The following is a 17101-nucleotide window of genomic DNA, read 5'->3' on the forward strand; positions in this document are numbered from 1 at the left end:
TTATTTGAGGCCATTTCGGGGCCTGTTTTGAAGGCGGAAGTTTTCTGCACGCACTCAGGAAAAGGCCTTGTTTTATGCTGTGCGACCACTGTTCTACAGGTCGGTGAAAAGTTTGTTAGCAGATATTAGTCAGCTCATGGTGTGAGTCTGTGTTAGAGGCTGGGCATTTTATGCAGTATTTTATGGCACATTTTTGTGGCCATTTATGATATATTTTTAGCATTTATTGCTGGCCGACCTGCATTTTATGCTCCCCACTTTTGTGGCTATTTATTGGGCTCCTCCTCCACAGTCTTCGGTGCTTCAGCCATCAGTGGAGATCCTTCTGGGAGAGAGGAGCCGGTGCTGAGGAGCCCACGCAGCTAGTGACTCACCGTTGTATGCTGCTGTCTCGTGTTCGATATGGATTCCATTTCCCGAGCATACATCTGAGTTCTCATCTGTCTACTGTGTTCATTCATTCTTTCTTTCTTCTGTCTTGTGTTTCAGCATTTATTTCAGCATATTCTTTACGCTTCCATTGCTGCACCACTTCTGACATGGTATCAGATTTCAGGCTGCAACCTATTTGTGCTGTGTTTTCTTGCTGATTTCAGGATTTACACCCTTCCTTACTGATCAGGCAGCTGTCCTTCCTACTGGCGACTGCTGATTTGCTGCTGGCGACAGTGTTTCAGCATTTGCGTTTTGCGTTTTTCTGGACAGATTTGCGTTTACTGCTGTTCCACTCTTTGCTGCCCGTGTTTCCTTCATCAACCTGCTGGCCACAGTCTTTAGACCCTGTTTCTTCAGTTTGCAGCCTGCGTTTTGCTGTTTACAGCATTATTTTTGTCTGTTTTTCTGATTATTCAGGCCGTTTTTGCTGTTTTTGGCAGTTTTTGACTGTCTTTCTGACTTTGTGCAGCAGCTTTTGGCTTATTTTGGTCAGCCTTTGGGTTATATTGCATGTGAACTCACTATTTTTGGTGTTTTTGGTTGCGTTTTGGCTGTGCTCACTCTCCCAACGACCCTCTTTTCTTCTACTTCTCTTCTTATCCTCTCCATATGGCTCCTCCGTGCACTTCCTACAAGCTCCCCCCGGAGTTTGATGGAGTGGCCAATGCTTTGCGGGCGCAGACATCATCGACTCCTGTCAGTTTTACACATATGACCTCGATGCTTCTTGAGCATGAGGCATCCTTGAGATTACAGGGGCGGCTTCTGGCACATTATGGAGGTGAGGCTTATGTAGCTTCAGAGAGGGGTGACGGGAAGAAGAAGTCGAAGGCCCAGTGTTACCACTGTGGCAAGAAGGGACATTTGCGGAAGGACTGCAAGAAGTTAGCGGCTTCCAGGAAGAAGGAGCAGAACACGAAGCGGGATGCTGACTCTACCAATGAGTCCTCTCCTTCATCAGACTCCAACTCCGATCCTCCGACCAAGGAGAAGTCCAAGGCGCGGAAGGGATCCTCTTCTTCGGATCGCGGGAAGGGCTTGGTGGCCCCTTCCTCGGCTGCTTTCTAGTGGTGGTGATGAGGTCATCCCTCACGACTCCTCGGTGCCAGAGAGGGAGTGTGAGCGGGTGTTGGTGGGGCTGCAGTGCCTCATCTATATTTTGATACAGGTGCACAGGTTCCAGAGAGGGATGTCCCTGACGCATCGACGGTATCTGGCAGTGAAATCCTAGAGACTGGAGTTGATTTCTGGGTTCATGATGAGCTATTCTTCTTGACAGAGAGCGAGAGGCTTTCGTCTGGAGCTCACATGAGGGGACACTTTGGTGGTTTGGCCAAAGGCGGGGAATCCATGGTCACATGTTCAGAGACATGTTTGACAGATTGGCTTTATATGTCCTGAGTGACATAGGTGACATTACACAGAGAGCTGCTATGAGTCTTCTCTATTTTCAGGCGTTGTTGGTACGATCGACATCGACATCAGATACTCTCCGAGGCATCTTGGTGGTGGGCTGGCCACTCACCGCTTGGACATCCATGGTCCTTCTGGTGTTTCTTTGTTGTGTAGTTTATGATTCTCCATCATTGTACTATTTCATTGTATCCGATCACACATGATCTGAGAGAGGGTGTTAGCAGATATTAGTCAGCTCATGGTGTGAGTCTGTGTTAGAGGCTGGGCATTTTATGCAGTATTTTATGGCACATTTTTGTGGCCATTTATGATGTATTTTTAGCATTTATTGCTGGCCGACCAGCATTAAATGCTGGCCGACCTGCATTTTATGCTCCCCACTTTTGTGGCTATTTATTGGGCTCCTCCTCCACAGTCTTCGGTGCTTCAGCCATCAGTGGAGATCCTTCTGGGAGAGAGGAGCCGGTGCTGAGGAGCCCACGCAGCCAGTGACTCACCGTTGTATGCTGCTGTCTCGTGTTCGATATGGATTCCATTTCCCGAGCATACATCTGAGTTCTCATCTGTCTACTGTGTTCATTCTTTCTTTCTTTCTTCTGTCTTGTGTTTCAGCATTTATTTCAGTATATTCTTTACGCTTCCATTGCTGCACCACTTCTGACAAAGTTACCATAGAAATTGCATTGTATGCTTGTGTGCAGAGACGTTGGGAGTTACAGAATCATCATTGGTTCTTGTTTATGCAAAATCGTCACTAGGAAGTGACTGTGTGGTCAAATACCACTTTTGCCAGTTTTGCAAATTTGCCCTTGTGAGGGTGAAGCTGTGTTTTTTGCCGTGACAAAATTTTTTGCAGTGTTCTGTAATGGCGTCTGATTTTCTTTCACAGATTGTAACTGAAAAGCTTGACAAGAACAACTTCCAAGCATGGAAGTTTAGAATGATGAATTTCCTTATGGAAAAAGGATATTGGGAATTTGTTGCAAGAAATGAAGAAGAACCAGTTCTTCCTGATATTCCCAATCAACAGCAAATGCATGCATTTAAAGCATGGCATGAGAGAGCCAGGAAAGTTATGTACTGGCTGTCTATCAGTATTTCAGACTCTATGATTGTGCATATTCAGGATGCAAGTATGCCAAAGGAGGCATGGGATACTTTGTCAAAAATGTATAGCACAAATACGCAAGCCAAGAAAATGCAGCTCAAGCAAGAGTTGCATAATGTGCAAAGAGAAAGTATGAGCATCAATGATTACCACATGAAGGTGAAGAAGATTGCAAATGCACTTGCTTCCATTGGGTCACCAGTGGAAGATGATGATTTAGTTTCTGTGACCTTGAATGGTCTAGGAAAGGATTATGCACAGTTTCGGACATCCATTTCAATTCGTGAAAGATTTCCTAATTTTGAGGAGTTGATTGCTATTCTAATTTCTGAGGAGCAGAGAAATGGTGGTGCATCTTCTTCAGGAGGAACTTCAAAAGAAACTATCTTCTACTCAAATGCTGAAAGAGGTAGAGACAGAGGTAGAGGAGGCCGATCTGGAAGCCGTGGTAAAAATCAGAATATGCAGGACTCAAGAAAACCAGTCCTATGGAGGAGGACGTGGTAACTCTAGAGGCAGAGGGAGCCAAAGAGGTCGTGGTGGATGGCAAAGAGGCCAAAATGCAAACAGCAATGTTGAATGCTACTACTGTGGTAAAATGGGTCATATGGCTAAAGACTGCTATAAAAAGCAGAATGACATCATGAATGGGAAATTGCAACAAGGAAATTATGCATCTTCTAGTAGACAGGGTGATGACAAAAATGAGCATTTGTTTATGGTGCAGCACATGAACAATTCTGTGACAAGTGCAAAAGAAAGCAACGAAGTGCGGTATGTTGACTCGGGTGCATCAAACCACATGACAGGTCATGCAGAATGGATGCATGATGCAAGAAAAATGAAAAAACCAGGATTTGTGGAGACTGGTGATGATACTGCACATCCTATTATGCAGATTGGAAAAATTCCTTTGTCTATGCAGGATGGGAAAAAGAAATACCTGTCAAATGTATTTCATGTCCCGAATATCACCAAGAATCTGGTTTCTGTTGGTCAAATGATTGAGCAGGGCTTGCAGGTCAGATTTAATCCTCATGGATGCTTTGTTGAGGATATGAAAAATAAAGGTCGCTTGATAGCAAAAGGAAAGAAGAAGGGCAGAATGTTTACATTGGATATAGACATGCCTGAATTGAGTGCAGCAATGTTTGCACATGGAACCGGTGTAGTTGCAGATATTGATATCTGGCATAAACGCATTGGTCATGTTAATGTACAGCGACTTAAATCAATGCAGACCCAAAATATTGTTGCAAGATTGCCTAAATTCAAGGTTGCAGAAATGCATAAGGTATGTGAAGCCTGTCAGTTTGGAAAACAGACAAGGAAACCATTTCCTAGACATGTTCAAGAGAGTAAGAAGCCATTGGAATTAATCCACTCTGATATGTGGACTACTAAAGCTGCATCTCTTGGAGGCTGTCATTATTTTGTCACTTTTATTGATGACTATAGCAGAAAAGTTTGGGTGTATTTTATGAAAAAGAAAAGTGAAGTTTTTGGGCATTTCAAAACTCTTAAAGCTATGGTTGAAAAAGAAACAGGCCTGCAAATAAAATGCCTAAGGTCAGAGGGAGGGGGAGAGTACCTCTCAAATGAGTTTACAAGGTTCCTGCAGGAGGATAGCATAAAGCAGCAATATTCATGCAGTCATACCCCACAACAAAATGGAATTGCAGAAAGGAAAAACAGGCATATTGAAGAGGTATCGACCTACCAGATTTTTATTGGGCTGAGGCAGTTGCTACAGCAGTCTACATAATGAACAGGACTCCCACTGCAGCAATACATGGGATGACTCCAGAGGAGAGGTATACTGGTAGGAAACCAGATATTTCTCATTTGAAAATTTTTTGTTGCATTGCCTATGTTCATGTGCCAGATGAGTTGAGATCCAAGTTGGATCCAAAAGCTGAGAAGTGCATCTTTATTAGTTACTCTCTGCAGCAGAAAGGGTATAGATGCTATAACCCTTCTACTCGTAAGTTTACAGTGAGCAGAGATGTTTTTTATGAGATGAGTAGCTGGTATAGTCCACATTGCAGTATGGACTATTTTATGAGACTCGGGTTCAGATACAGTTGCATGGATACACTGATGCTGATTGGGCTGGTAGTATTTCTGATAGACGATCTACCAGTGGATATGTGTTCTCTTTTGGGAGTGCTGCAGTCACTTGGAGCAGCAAGAAACAGCCTACAGTTGCCTTGTCGAGCACAGAGGCTGAGTACAGGGGTGCAGCAATGGCTGCATGTGAGGTAGCTTGGTTGCATAAGCTACTTTATGATATGCATCAGCCTATAGATGGAACAATTGTCATTTATTGTGACAACATGAGTAGTATACACTTGGCAAATAACCCAGTCTATCATGCTAGAACAAAGCACATTGAGGTGCATTATCACTATGTGCGGGAGAGGGTTTTACCAGGTCTTATTGATCTAGTTTATGTCAGCACAGAGGATCAGGTAGCTGACATATTCACGAAGGCATTGGGCGCAGAGAAGCTGCGCAAGTTCAGAGACCTGCTTGGTGTGCAGGAATTGGGATTGAGCTCGAGGGGGAGTGTTGAGATATCGAGCTCCACTCGTGATATGCCAGGGTGACCGTTGTGCATTTATGTCACCGACTTGTCAATTGCAGATGCGGTTGGTACACCGCCCATGAATAATAGCTAGATAACGCTATCGTTATCTACTCTAGTTCGTGGCTCAGTTAGTATGCTACCTTAGTTAGTTGAGTTTGGTTTGAGACCCATATATAGGGTTCTTCTATTTCTATGTACTAGAGTTCTTTTTGGCTTACACAACTACGAAGAGGAAAACTGTTTTCAGCCTCCACCTTTGTGTGTATTCTCCCATTGCGCAAGCAAGAAAGCTACAAGTGAGACTCCTTCCTTCTCTCCCACAATCTTGACAGATTTATTATGCTTCAAGGGGGATTTTCATCTCCCAGCAATGGTATATGCAAGAGCTTTTGACCACATTTGAGATGGATGGAGGTAAGGCCATTTCTACTCATATGAATCTGAACTAGAAGGCTACAGCCCATGCAAATTCACCGACGGGCTAGATTTGGCATGTCCACTACGTCTGGCAACAATCAGCTCGATTTGGCTATCTAGCTTGCATTCTTTTATGCTATTTATAGCACCACTTCAGCCTATCCTCCTCACTTGTCCATTTGAGGTTGGAAGTGAGATTCGGCTCGAGGAGATACATCGACAACCCTTGTACATCTGCCCTCTTTCAGCATTTGTTAACTGTAGATTTTGGCATTCTTCTATCTCTTTTCTCTCTCCCTTTTTCTCATGTTCATTGTCTTTCAGTCTTATTCATATGCTTTCGCATCCACTCCACTTGAGCATTCATAGCATGGATGAGTTTCCTAGAACTCATGGTTATCAATCTTCCCCTTATGACCCTAACTTATATATAGAAACCACTTCAAATGGGGTCAGCTATATTCTGTTATATGTTAATGATTCACTTAGTCTCATGAGTATGTAAAATTTTATTGTTTTGCTTAGCATTTGATTAAAAGTTAATCAAATGTGTTGATGTCACTGGCACATGTGAGGTGCAAGTTAATTATTTCACAATGTGAAAACCAAGACCTATAGATATCAATTGGTGCCAAATATAAAATTTGTAATAAGTTATGTCCAACAAGTACTAGGTAGTATCCGGTGTCAGATTTGGCATATTTGGGCCTAGACCAATTTATTGGCCATTAATATCAATGATGACATAAGAGACTAGCCATTAATTAATTAATTAATTAATGTCGGTCTAGGAATCAATAACTGCTCAAGGATACTTGGAAGACAAATTGGCCTAGCCAATTTAATTATTGACTAATGAAATTATTTTTTTGGGTACTAAAATAATTATTATATCACTTTTCAAAATTAATCTTCTGAAAAGTAATTTAATAAGTTCAATAATACTAAAAAATGGAATTAGAAAGCTACCACTTGGCAAAACCTGCCGATGCAAGTGAAAAAAACATTTTTAAAGGTTGGCGAAAGTCTATTCCAATCATTGTGAGAGAGAGAAGGCTGTTAGAGAGAAAGGATGTTAGTGGTCATGGTTGTCTTTTGGTTGCAACCTCTACACCAAGTTAATACTAGATATAAGAATATCTATTTGAGACTATTGATTTTCATCACTTTTAGTTATGTTGTCCTTTGTCTCTATTTTTGGGTCCCATCCATCTTTTTTGCATGAAACGCCATACCAAAAAAATTTAGGATTTATTTCAGGTTTCTTGCCTATTTATCTTAGGTTAGGATTCATCAGCACAAACACATTGTCACACATTGACAGCAAACACATAAACAGCAAGAGAGAAGAGTGCTAGAATATCACATCCACTATGTGAGAATGATATGAAAGTACAATCCCTAAGGTACTAAGTACTACAAGCTTACCCTAGGCATCCATGGTTGTTATGCATGACTGAATACACGGTATAACCTATCTTTTGCACAAGAGTGTAGTCAAAGCATATACTTGAGCATTGAGTCCACCCCATCTCAACTAATCAATGGTAGGAGTGTAGTAAGGGGCTGAGTCAAAGATCCACTTCTGGCAATGGATGAACTAGATGAACCTATAGCATTTTGTGTAGTGGGACTTGCAAGCCTAACCTTTGAACCACATGCATAACCCCAAGCCACATGGAATAATTAGTGTCAACGTATCAGAGTCCCCAAATATCTTTAGCAAACCATTTTACCTACCATTGCTTATTGCGTACAACTGATTTTTCACAATAGCTACTACTAAACGTGTACATTAGGTGCAGCAGTATTAAAAAGCAAAGAAAAGACCAAAAATTTTCAAACAATCGATAATGGCAAAGAAAATTTTGCAACTGAAAAGGCTCCAATCTCTATGAATGCCTCAACATCAATGGATTTGGACAAATTTTGCAAAAACACCAAATTTATTTTCTGAAATTATGTGAAAAGCCCCAAATCTTTTGTGTGAATTGGACAACTTTTGTACACCAAGCATACAGTCTAAGAAATTTCAGTGAAATTTGGGAGTTCAAAAAAAAAGCCCCAATTTTTTAGATGAAATTGAGTGAAAATAGAAGTCCTGCAAAAATCCCCAAAATTTGTGCCTATTAAGAGGGCTACATGTAAACAAGAGTTTAGTTATGGGACTAATGCTGATTAAGGCTTGGAAGGCATGAATATTGGGCTGAATTTAATTGTCGCAAACGAAGTAGCATGGCTATCGGCACATGTCTTGCATGAACCGCATCAAGTGGATATTGCTGGACAAGGTGGACTAGGTTGCTGGTCAAAGTTTGATCGCAGCGTGGCAAGCTGACAGAGCTTGGATAAAACGCACTAAACTATTGCGTGCCCGACAAGGATAGTGCCTCGAGAGAATGCAACAAACTGTCGGCTGCAAGAGCAAGGCGAGCAATAGGTCAACACATGCATGCAGATGCCACAGCACAAGGCGGCAGATTTGACGAGACTGATTGATATGAAGCGTGCTACTGGACAAGCTAAAGCAACAACCAATATATGGGAGAGCAGCCGAGCGCGAGGCTCAATGGCAATAGTAGCGGCAATGGTTTATGAGCTGAGTGGTCACGGCTAAGAAGAAGTATGGCATGGCTCTAATACCACTTTTAGGTTAGAATTCAACAGCACGCACACACTCGCACACACTCATAGTGAACAAGTGAACAACCGGAGAAAAGAGAGGGCTAGAATATCACATCCACTATGTGAGAATCATATGAAAGTATAATCTCTAAGGTACTAAGTACCACACCCACTGACAAGTGTTCACATAGGCAAAAAACCCTTCTCTCGCTAGAAGGTTAAAAGTACTTGTGGATAAGGGAGCGTTCACATCAAAACTTTGGAGAAACACGCTTAAGTGTAAAATTTTATGGGCACACCTATCAATTGATCATTATTACTTCCTGCCTTCTCTCTTCTAGCACCCACATTGCAGCTACATACTATAGCACATGGAGAGATTGATCATTTTATTCAACTTTCATTTGGTATTTATTGAGTTCTCTCTTCATTGCCTTCATATTTCCATTCTTCTTCCGCTACCATCTCTTACATACTCATTGGCAATAGACTTTCTCTCTCGATGGAGTGGATTATGGAATCAAAGGTGGCGAAAAGCCACTATGGCTAGAGAATAAGAGAGAATTTTGAAGAGAGAGACATGACATAAGCTTTCCAATAGATCTACACTTTAACATAAGTTTTATACGTGGAACAATCGGAAAATGTCGCAAAACCTTACGAGGCACATCCATTGACTTCATCTCCACTTCGTATCTTGATTCGCCACAAATAGGACACTCTCGTGCAAACTCATGAATCCCACGAAATAAGACGCAATCATTGACACATGCATGGATCTTGACATAGTCGAGGCCTCCCAAAGATGTCAAGCAATGTCTTGCTTGCTCTCTCTTAGTTGACAATTTGCTTCCTTTTGGAAGCATTTGTGATAATAACCTACATATATTTTTAAAAGTGAGTTAAAAAACCACCAACATATATTTCTGCCTGATTTCAAAATAGAACAATTAATATTATGATTCATAAGCCAAACTAAATTGATACCTACTTCAATAACGTATCCAATCCCTTGATGCACCATCTCTTGATTTGAGTAGGTTAGAGATTCGCAAGATCATCATGATGGACCTTACCCAATTGGATATTAAGCGAGCATGGTTGATGCAAGGGCAGGAGCTAGGGACAATGTGTCAGTTTGCCCCTATGACCATTAATTGGCCATTAAGTGTCAGTGGTGACACTAGGGACTAGGCATTAATTAATGGATTAATGCTTGTCCAAGGGTCAATTAATGCATGGGACCACTTTGGGTTACAAATGGCCTAGCCAATTAGTTTTTGGATGGGCAAGGTTAATTTTCTGGGCATGGATTAAGGGCTGAATTAATTTTCAGAATTAATTAATTCTGAAAATTAATTAAATGGTTGGAAATTGCTGAAAATGAATTAAGAAAGCTGCCACATGGCAAAACTTTCCCACGCAAGTGGGGGAAAGGCTAAATAGGGCTGAAGGGAGAGGGAAATCTCATTTTTTCATTTTTGAATTGTTGGGAAGAGGTGTTGGACTATTGCTGCCGGCTTTTGGGACCATTTCCCAGCCATTGGAGACCATTTTGGTGATGGAGATTGCATATTCTTGACCTTGCGAAGCTTGCAATCGCTGCTAATGCACTTTCTCCAAAAGATCACAGTCTCTGATGCTCCTATTGTTGTTGGTGCACCCGTTTGGGGCTGGTACAACAAGGCAGCAGCTGATTTTGATCAGTTCTTCGCGACAAATCTCAGAATTCTCTCTCTACAGCATTCTCTCATCCCCTTCAGCCTATGCTCAGCCATTCTCAGCAATTATTAGCCATTCGGAGGAGATCTCAACCATTTTTGGTGGGCTGATCTGTAATTTCTGCAACAAACCCAAATTTATAGCAGAAATTAGGGTTTGGCAACCACCTTGGGATCTGTGCCAGAGATTGAAGGCTCAAGGTACTTAAATCAACAACTGATAATTGAAAATTATCAAGGGATTTCAGGAGCCAGCCCATCCCAAATGGATAGCATGCACCGCACTCTTTCACATAAAGTCCTATTGTATCTTTCAGCCACCCCATTTGAAGAAGGGTTGTAAGGAGCTGTAAGCTCCCTTAATTCCATGCAAGTCACAAAAGGACTTCAATTCAGTAGATGTGAGCTCACCCCCATTACCAGTTCTCAAGCATTTCAACTTTCTACCTTTCTAAGTGGTCACAAATGCATAAAAAGTTTTAAAAACAGCAAACACTTTACTTTTCTTTTCCAACAGGTATACCGAAATCTTTTTGGAACCATCAATAAAGGAGACAAAATATGCAACACCACCCAACGATTTCACGGGCATACTATATACATCAGAATGCACTAAGTCCAAGATATTGGACTTACGAGAGACACTAGAGTAAAAGGAATTTTTAATTTGCTTTCCAAACTGACACTCATTACAAAAATCAAGTTTAGAGCCTTTTCCATCAACCCTCTTCATAAAGGTAACGACATCAAGTCCTTTCTGGCTCATATGGCCTAATCTCTTATGCCATAACGCCAAGTGACTACAAAATTGAGCAATTGCAAGAAACTTGCCATTCAAGGCTTTACAGTGTAAACAATACAAAATGCCCTTCTTGGTTCCTTTTGCAATCAACGTGGAACCCTTTTTCACTTTCCACAATACACCACCAAACAATGTAGTGTAACCATACAAGTCAAGCTAACCAACAGATAGTAAACTCTTTTTAATGCCACGCACATCTTTCAACACAAACTCTTACCCATTGTCTAAAGACAAGTCTATAGTGCCAATCCCATCAATGCCGCAAGCATGGTTATTTCCAAGATACACCTTTCCATAACTGCCTGCATTGAACATAGCAAAACACTCCAAGCAAGGCGTTACATAGAGAGAGGTACCAAAGTCTACAATCCGAGTCCGAGTGACACTATCATCAGCTAACAAAAGTGCATCAATCACATCAGCCTTGGTAATCTTCATATCCTATATGTGACATACAAAGGCATCATAATCAACTGCACATAATACATCAGCCTCTGTATTTGAAAGCTCCTCTATGATCACACTAGAGGCCACATTGGCCTTTTCCTTGCCTCTGGCTGCCTCATATGCATTTGTCTTATCCTCCTTCCTTTTATCTCCTACATTCTTCTTTCTCTCTTGTTCCTTCTTGTAATACCTGCAATCAAGTTTCTTGTGGCCCTTCCAACCACAGTGATAACAAGTAATGTCACTCTTTTCCTTTGCTTTGCTCTTGCTCCTATTTCTCTATCCTGCATTTGCATTTTTTTTTTCAACCATGTCTCTTATATTATAAGCTGAGTTGTTGCCTTCTCCACTAAACATACATCTAATTTCTTCATTCAAGATTGAACCCCTCACCCCATCATATGAGAGATTGGGGTTATTGCTAAGAGAAACCACCAAGGTCTCCCAAGAATCGAGCAGTGTCATGATCAAAAAGATCACCCTCAACTTATCATCAATGTCCAAATTTGCATCCTTGAGCTGATTTAAAATACCTATAAATGCACTCAAGTGCTCAGCTATAGGCTTAGACTCACCCAGTCACATATTCACTAACTTGCGTATTAAATGCAACTGATTCACAGGTGTGGTGATCTCATATGTAGTTTTCAGCTTCTCCCATATTGCATAACCTGTATCCAAACCCTTAATATCTATCAAGATGTCATCAGTGTGACACCCATCTTAATGTAAGCCACAGCCTTTTTTTTTTACTCTAGCCCAATCTGCATCAGACATTAGTGTGGGTTTATCTTCCTGCAAAGCATCCTCACAATCCTTTAGGAACAATATGCCCAACTCTTTCCAAAGGTCAAAGCCATGACCATCAAACTGTTTGATTTCCATCAAACTCTTGATGTCTGAACTGGAAGAAGTTATAGCTATTTTATCACAAGCACAAGAGTAAATGTCCCTGAATTGCAAAAGCACAAGCTAAACCAACAAACACACTATTGTTCTTCCTCAACCAGAAATAAGTCTCTACTGTTTGTACATGAACCAGCCATCACATGGGCAAAAATGCAGAAATTTACCAAATTCTACACAAACCCCCAAATTTTCAAGTCCAAAATTGCATAAATGTCAACCAATCTGACCCAGCTGAGCAAAATTTTACCAATACATGAAAAGCCCCAATTTTTTGGGATCCAATGTCAAGAAATTTTGCTCAAATAAGAAAAATTCTGGCAAATTTGACAAAATCCCTAATTTAATTGAGGTCACCACACTGTCTGCAATTTCAAACTTGAAAATCACTGCTAGGCATAAACGAGGTCAAATCTGGGAAAAGCCCCAAATTTTCGGGTTTAGATTTGCACAAATCTGAGTTTTGTGCCTCCAACATGTGACCTCCGGTAAGAGGAAGGAGTTTCAAAAAAACTTTGAAGAAAATAATGGTTTTTGCAAAGAAAAATAAAGAACCATGGAATGACGGGTTTGTTGACCTGTCAGGTCTGACGGCACCTAATCTGATCACGTGGCTCCCATCGACTACCCTGTCTGTCAGCTGTCCGCTGCATCAACGCCCCACCGGTCCCGTTCGCAGCGTCAGCCCTGCTGGTCACGGTTGCTGCGTCAACCCCGCTGGTCACGTTTTCAAGTTGTCTGCCCCTCTTGCCTAAGTGCTGTGCCTGCCACTACCCGACACGCTTAGCACCTAGACTCTCCGTTACCACACAGCAGGTCGCCTTCACTCGCTGCAGAGTCACCTACGACTTGGATTTCGCCTGCTGACGTCTGTTGACTGGGAAAGCATTGGGAAGCATGCACAAAACCTTAAGCTTTGATACCAATTGTTGGAGCTCAGCTGTGGATGTGCAGAAGTTTGAGGAGGAGTGAGCATGACAGTGTGATGACTGGTGAGCCAGAGAGAAGAGTGAAAGTACGATTCGATATGAAGTGTACCAACAATCTATTGGTACACAAAGGATAAAATGTATTTATACTTAGGGCACGTAAGGGTGCATTCACATGTACATCTAAATAATGTGTGTACTATACACACAGGTTAAATGGTGGGCCTTTATCATCCCAACACACCTATGGTGAATATACCTCCTAAGAATGGAGATCCTAGAGCCAATCTTCTCAATGAGCCATATGACTTGTAGCATTGCTATGGATGGCAAAGCTTTTTTGATAACAAAATAGCAAAAGGACACTCCTCCAACGGATGGATTTGAAAGAACACTAACTCTGTCATAATGGTAGAAGTATAGGTAGATGTAGAGGCAAGCTCCATCGCTCCTTCGTTCACACCAAGAGCATTGGACAAATTGATACAGACCCACTTAATCATCCTCACTCCCAAAGCATCCAACAAAAAACAGAAGATAAAAAGGAGGAAAAACTTGACACCTTCACATAGGCTCCTTGAGAAAATAAACACTATATGATAAACATTATTTCAACAAGAGCTTGAGACATCAAAGGAAATGATGTAGCAAAGACACCCCACCCCCGCACAAGAGTATTGGACATATCAATGTGAAGACCCAATTGATCATCCTCACTCCCAAAACATCCAGGAAAAGACAGAAGATAAAAAGGAGGAAAGACTTGACCCCTTCACCTAGATCTCCTTCAGAAAACAAGTGCAAAGACAGATGATAAGCAAACAGATTCACGAGATAGGTATGTCTACACCCACTGCGTTTGGCTTTTACATGAAATGAACCTAAGGCTTTAGCCATGGGTGGAGAATCAGTCCCTAGTATGCTTCATCCAATGGAAGTATCCTCGCAACAACCACACCGACACCAAAATGAATTACATAGTTTTGTAGACAATAAGATGTCCCATGAGCCAAGGCATGAGTAAAGGTATGATCATTAATTGATGACCAGAAATTGACAAGGATTCTAGGTTAAGCAGCTTGCACGATCACTATATGCAGATTGATATCTTCTGGCTTGTTGCAAGATGCTGCAGGCTTCTATATAAATATTTCTGTTTGCCCTTCCACAAGATCCTTGAAAAGTGGGTCAAGCTGGCAACCAGGCATGCGACATGAAACAAGTTGATGAGCCCTCATTGCAAAAGGTTTGTGTATGTTGTGGCCATTTCCTGACATTTTACATTAAATACAGCACCTTTAGTGATGGGTTGAGTGGCAAGCATCACAATATCATTAGCATCAACATCATTGTACCAGACCAATTCATAAAAGACATTGCTTAATCTTTTATCATTGAATCATTATATGTGAGTCCAATATTAAGCAATGTGCATCAAAGACTGTGCAGTGTGCCTTAAAACAACCAAAGGTGTCCCTCCTTAGTAGGTTAAGTAGGTACCTCTGCAACATTATGACCTTGTCGCCTTTTGTCCACAATTGCTAAAGGTGCGTCAGACAGCTTTTTAGCAAAGGCTCTAGCTCGTGCAACTCCACCAACATCAGGTGAGACAACCACAAGGTCTTGTGAAGAGATCATCTTGCTCGCCAAGTAATCCAAAATAACAGGCTGAAAGTACTCGAGTAAGACAATATTTAAGAACCAAAAAATATTAGCTTAGAGAGAATTTCATGGAATACTCAGTGATAACCTGGCCATAAACATGATCTACAGGGATGTCAAAATACCCCATTGACTGTCCAGAATGCAAATCGCATGCAAGCACACGATGTGCTCCTGCTTCTGTAATCAGGTTGGCAACTAGCTTTGCTGCAATAGATTCTCGTCCATGGGTCTGGTCAGTACAAAACAATGTATTTAAAATAGCATCAACCGTCAAAATACTAAACATAAGAAGTGAAAGTGAGTCTTACAGTTATTTAAAGTGAGGAGCAAAGTTACGAATGATGTAAGAAAGGAAATCATGCAGGCTAGACAGTACATGAGTCTGACAACTTAATATAGACCTGTTTGTAAGACAAAGGCTCCCCCAGGTGTGAGACTAAGCATGCATGTATACCCTTGTACCGTTTTTGTTAACACAAAGGCTCCCAGGTTTCAGACTCAGCCTACATTCTATTAAGGGCCTGAAGACTCAACAATTCAAAGAGTATAGATAAGGAAACCAGACTGATGAAGTTATTGATAGAACATACAACATGAAAGTGCACATGTTCACACCTTAACATTTTTCATTTTGTGAGAGCACTGCTTCTATTACTTCAACGCACAAGAAGGGAGGTTACCCATCTGAGGGAGCTTCCCTTAATAGCACAGAAACAAGTCCCCAAGCTGCTTCAACTCAAGAGTAAAAGAATGACTTTGAAGATGAGAGCAATCATACTTGTCATTACTTCAGAAATTTCTTTTTGGGCACATAAGACACACGACAAAGGAATATTATCACTGCAAGTAAAAACTTTTCAAAACAAGAAGAAACCTCTGTCACATCAGAGCACATATATTTCTTCCCTATCAGTGCTTTAGCAATCAAAACATCTTTTACAATGCCTCAGTCCAATCAAACGAAATGCCTATAGCCACCACATCAGTTTCTGTGAACTTACAAGCTTTTCTCTTCCAACTTTATTATATTATCTCGGAACATTTACATTGAAGTCAATAAGCCAAATATCACCTTACGATCTGCCCGTGCATAACCAAAATATGGAATAACAGCAGTGATAGTTTTTGCAGAGGCTCGTCGACATGCATCAATCATAACAAGTAATTCCATCAAGTTTTCATTTGCAGGGGGACAAGTTGGCTGCACCAAGAACACGTCACATCCTCTCACACTTTCTTGAAGTTGCACATATATTTCGCCATCCGCAAACCGCTTAATATTGATTTTGCTCAGGTCAAGCCCCATATAACAAGCAATTTCCTACAAGTTGAGAAATATGCTTTACAATTCAGACGAAATTGAATAATCACAGCTGAAGAAGGAAAATTCTGCAAATTCTAAACAATAAAATGATGTGCCCACTGACATAATTTGCACATTCACAAGTCTACTGAAATCATGATCAAAACTGAAACCATAAATCATTTGACATGACATAACATTTCTTAAACAAAAAGTCATTATATTAGTTAGAAAGACACCAATTTCGATCATTTAGATGGCCATGCTTAGCATCCCAAATTAACCACTCTTAAATCACAGCATAACAGAAACAAGAGCGACGGAAAAAGAAATTGCATTGGAACACGAATGAATATACTTTTGGTGGCATATCCAAATTTATTGTTTCTATAAGTAGTTGAAGTGCAAATTTGCAAAAAACATGCAAGTTCACTAAAAGAGGTATGTGATGTGAAGCTATATGGTATGAACACTGCATAGAAGATTGAGATAAAGAAAGAAGCATAACAATCAATACAGATGTGCTGAGATTAAAAGTATTGTTGCTACACTTCGCATCTCTAGGGCATATTACAATGAAAATGACCTTGATTCAGTTAGTTTGAATGGTTTGAAAGACAAGAAATAGATGCCTTTCCTTACATCTATTTTGGTACATGATATAGTTCCTGGTTTTTAAGATCTCATCTCACTAATGACTAGTTGTTTTTCATTAAGGTTAATAGTCAACTACTACA

General features: G+C 40.9%; 1 protein-coding gene across 4 annotated transcripts in view; it reads right to left on the minus strand.

Moving 5' to 3' along the window:
- The window catches only part of LOC148012074 (ribose-phosphate pyrophosphokinase 1), a 113903-nt gene that overhangs the window by 35524 nt on the left and 61278 nt on the right, over positions 1-17101 (minus strand). For all 4 annotated transcript variants that reach the window (XR_015689040.1, XM_087668990.1, XM_087668992.1 and 1 more), the window contains exons 3-5: positions 16134-16382; positions 15147-15290; positions 14897-15064 (exon numbers count right to left, since the gene is read on the minus strand). Coding sequence is in view for 3 of the 4 variants with exons in the window: in XM_087668990.1 (XP_087525116.1) it covers positions 14897-15064; positions 15147-15290; positions 16134-16382 (561 nt within the window). In the remaining variant the exon portion in view is untranslated. The remainder of the gene's footprint in view (positions 1-14896; positions 15065-15146; positions 15291-16133; positions 16383-17101) is intronic.

The sequence above is a fragment of the Lygodium microphyllum genome, chromosome 27 (assembly GCF_053477565.2).
Source record: "Lygodium microphyllum isolate KBCC chromosome 27, Lygodium_microphyllum_v1.1.10, whole genome shotgun sequence".
NCBI classification, from domain to species: domain Eukaryota; kingdom Viridiplantae; phylum Streptophyta; class Polypodiopsida; order Schizaeales; family Lygodiaceae; genus Lygodium; species Lygodium microphyllum.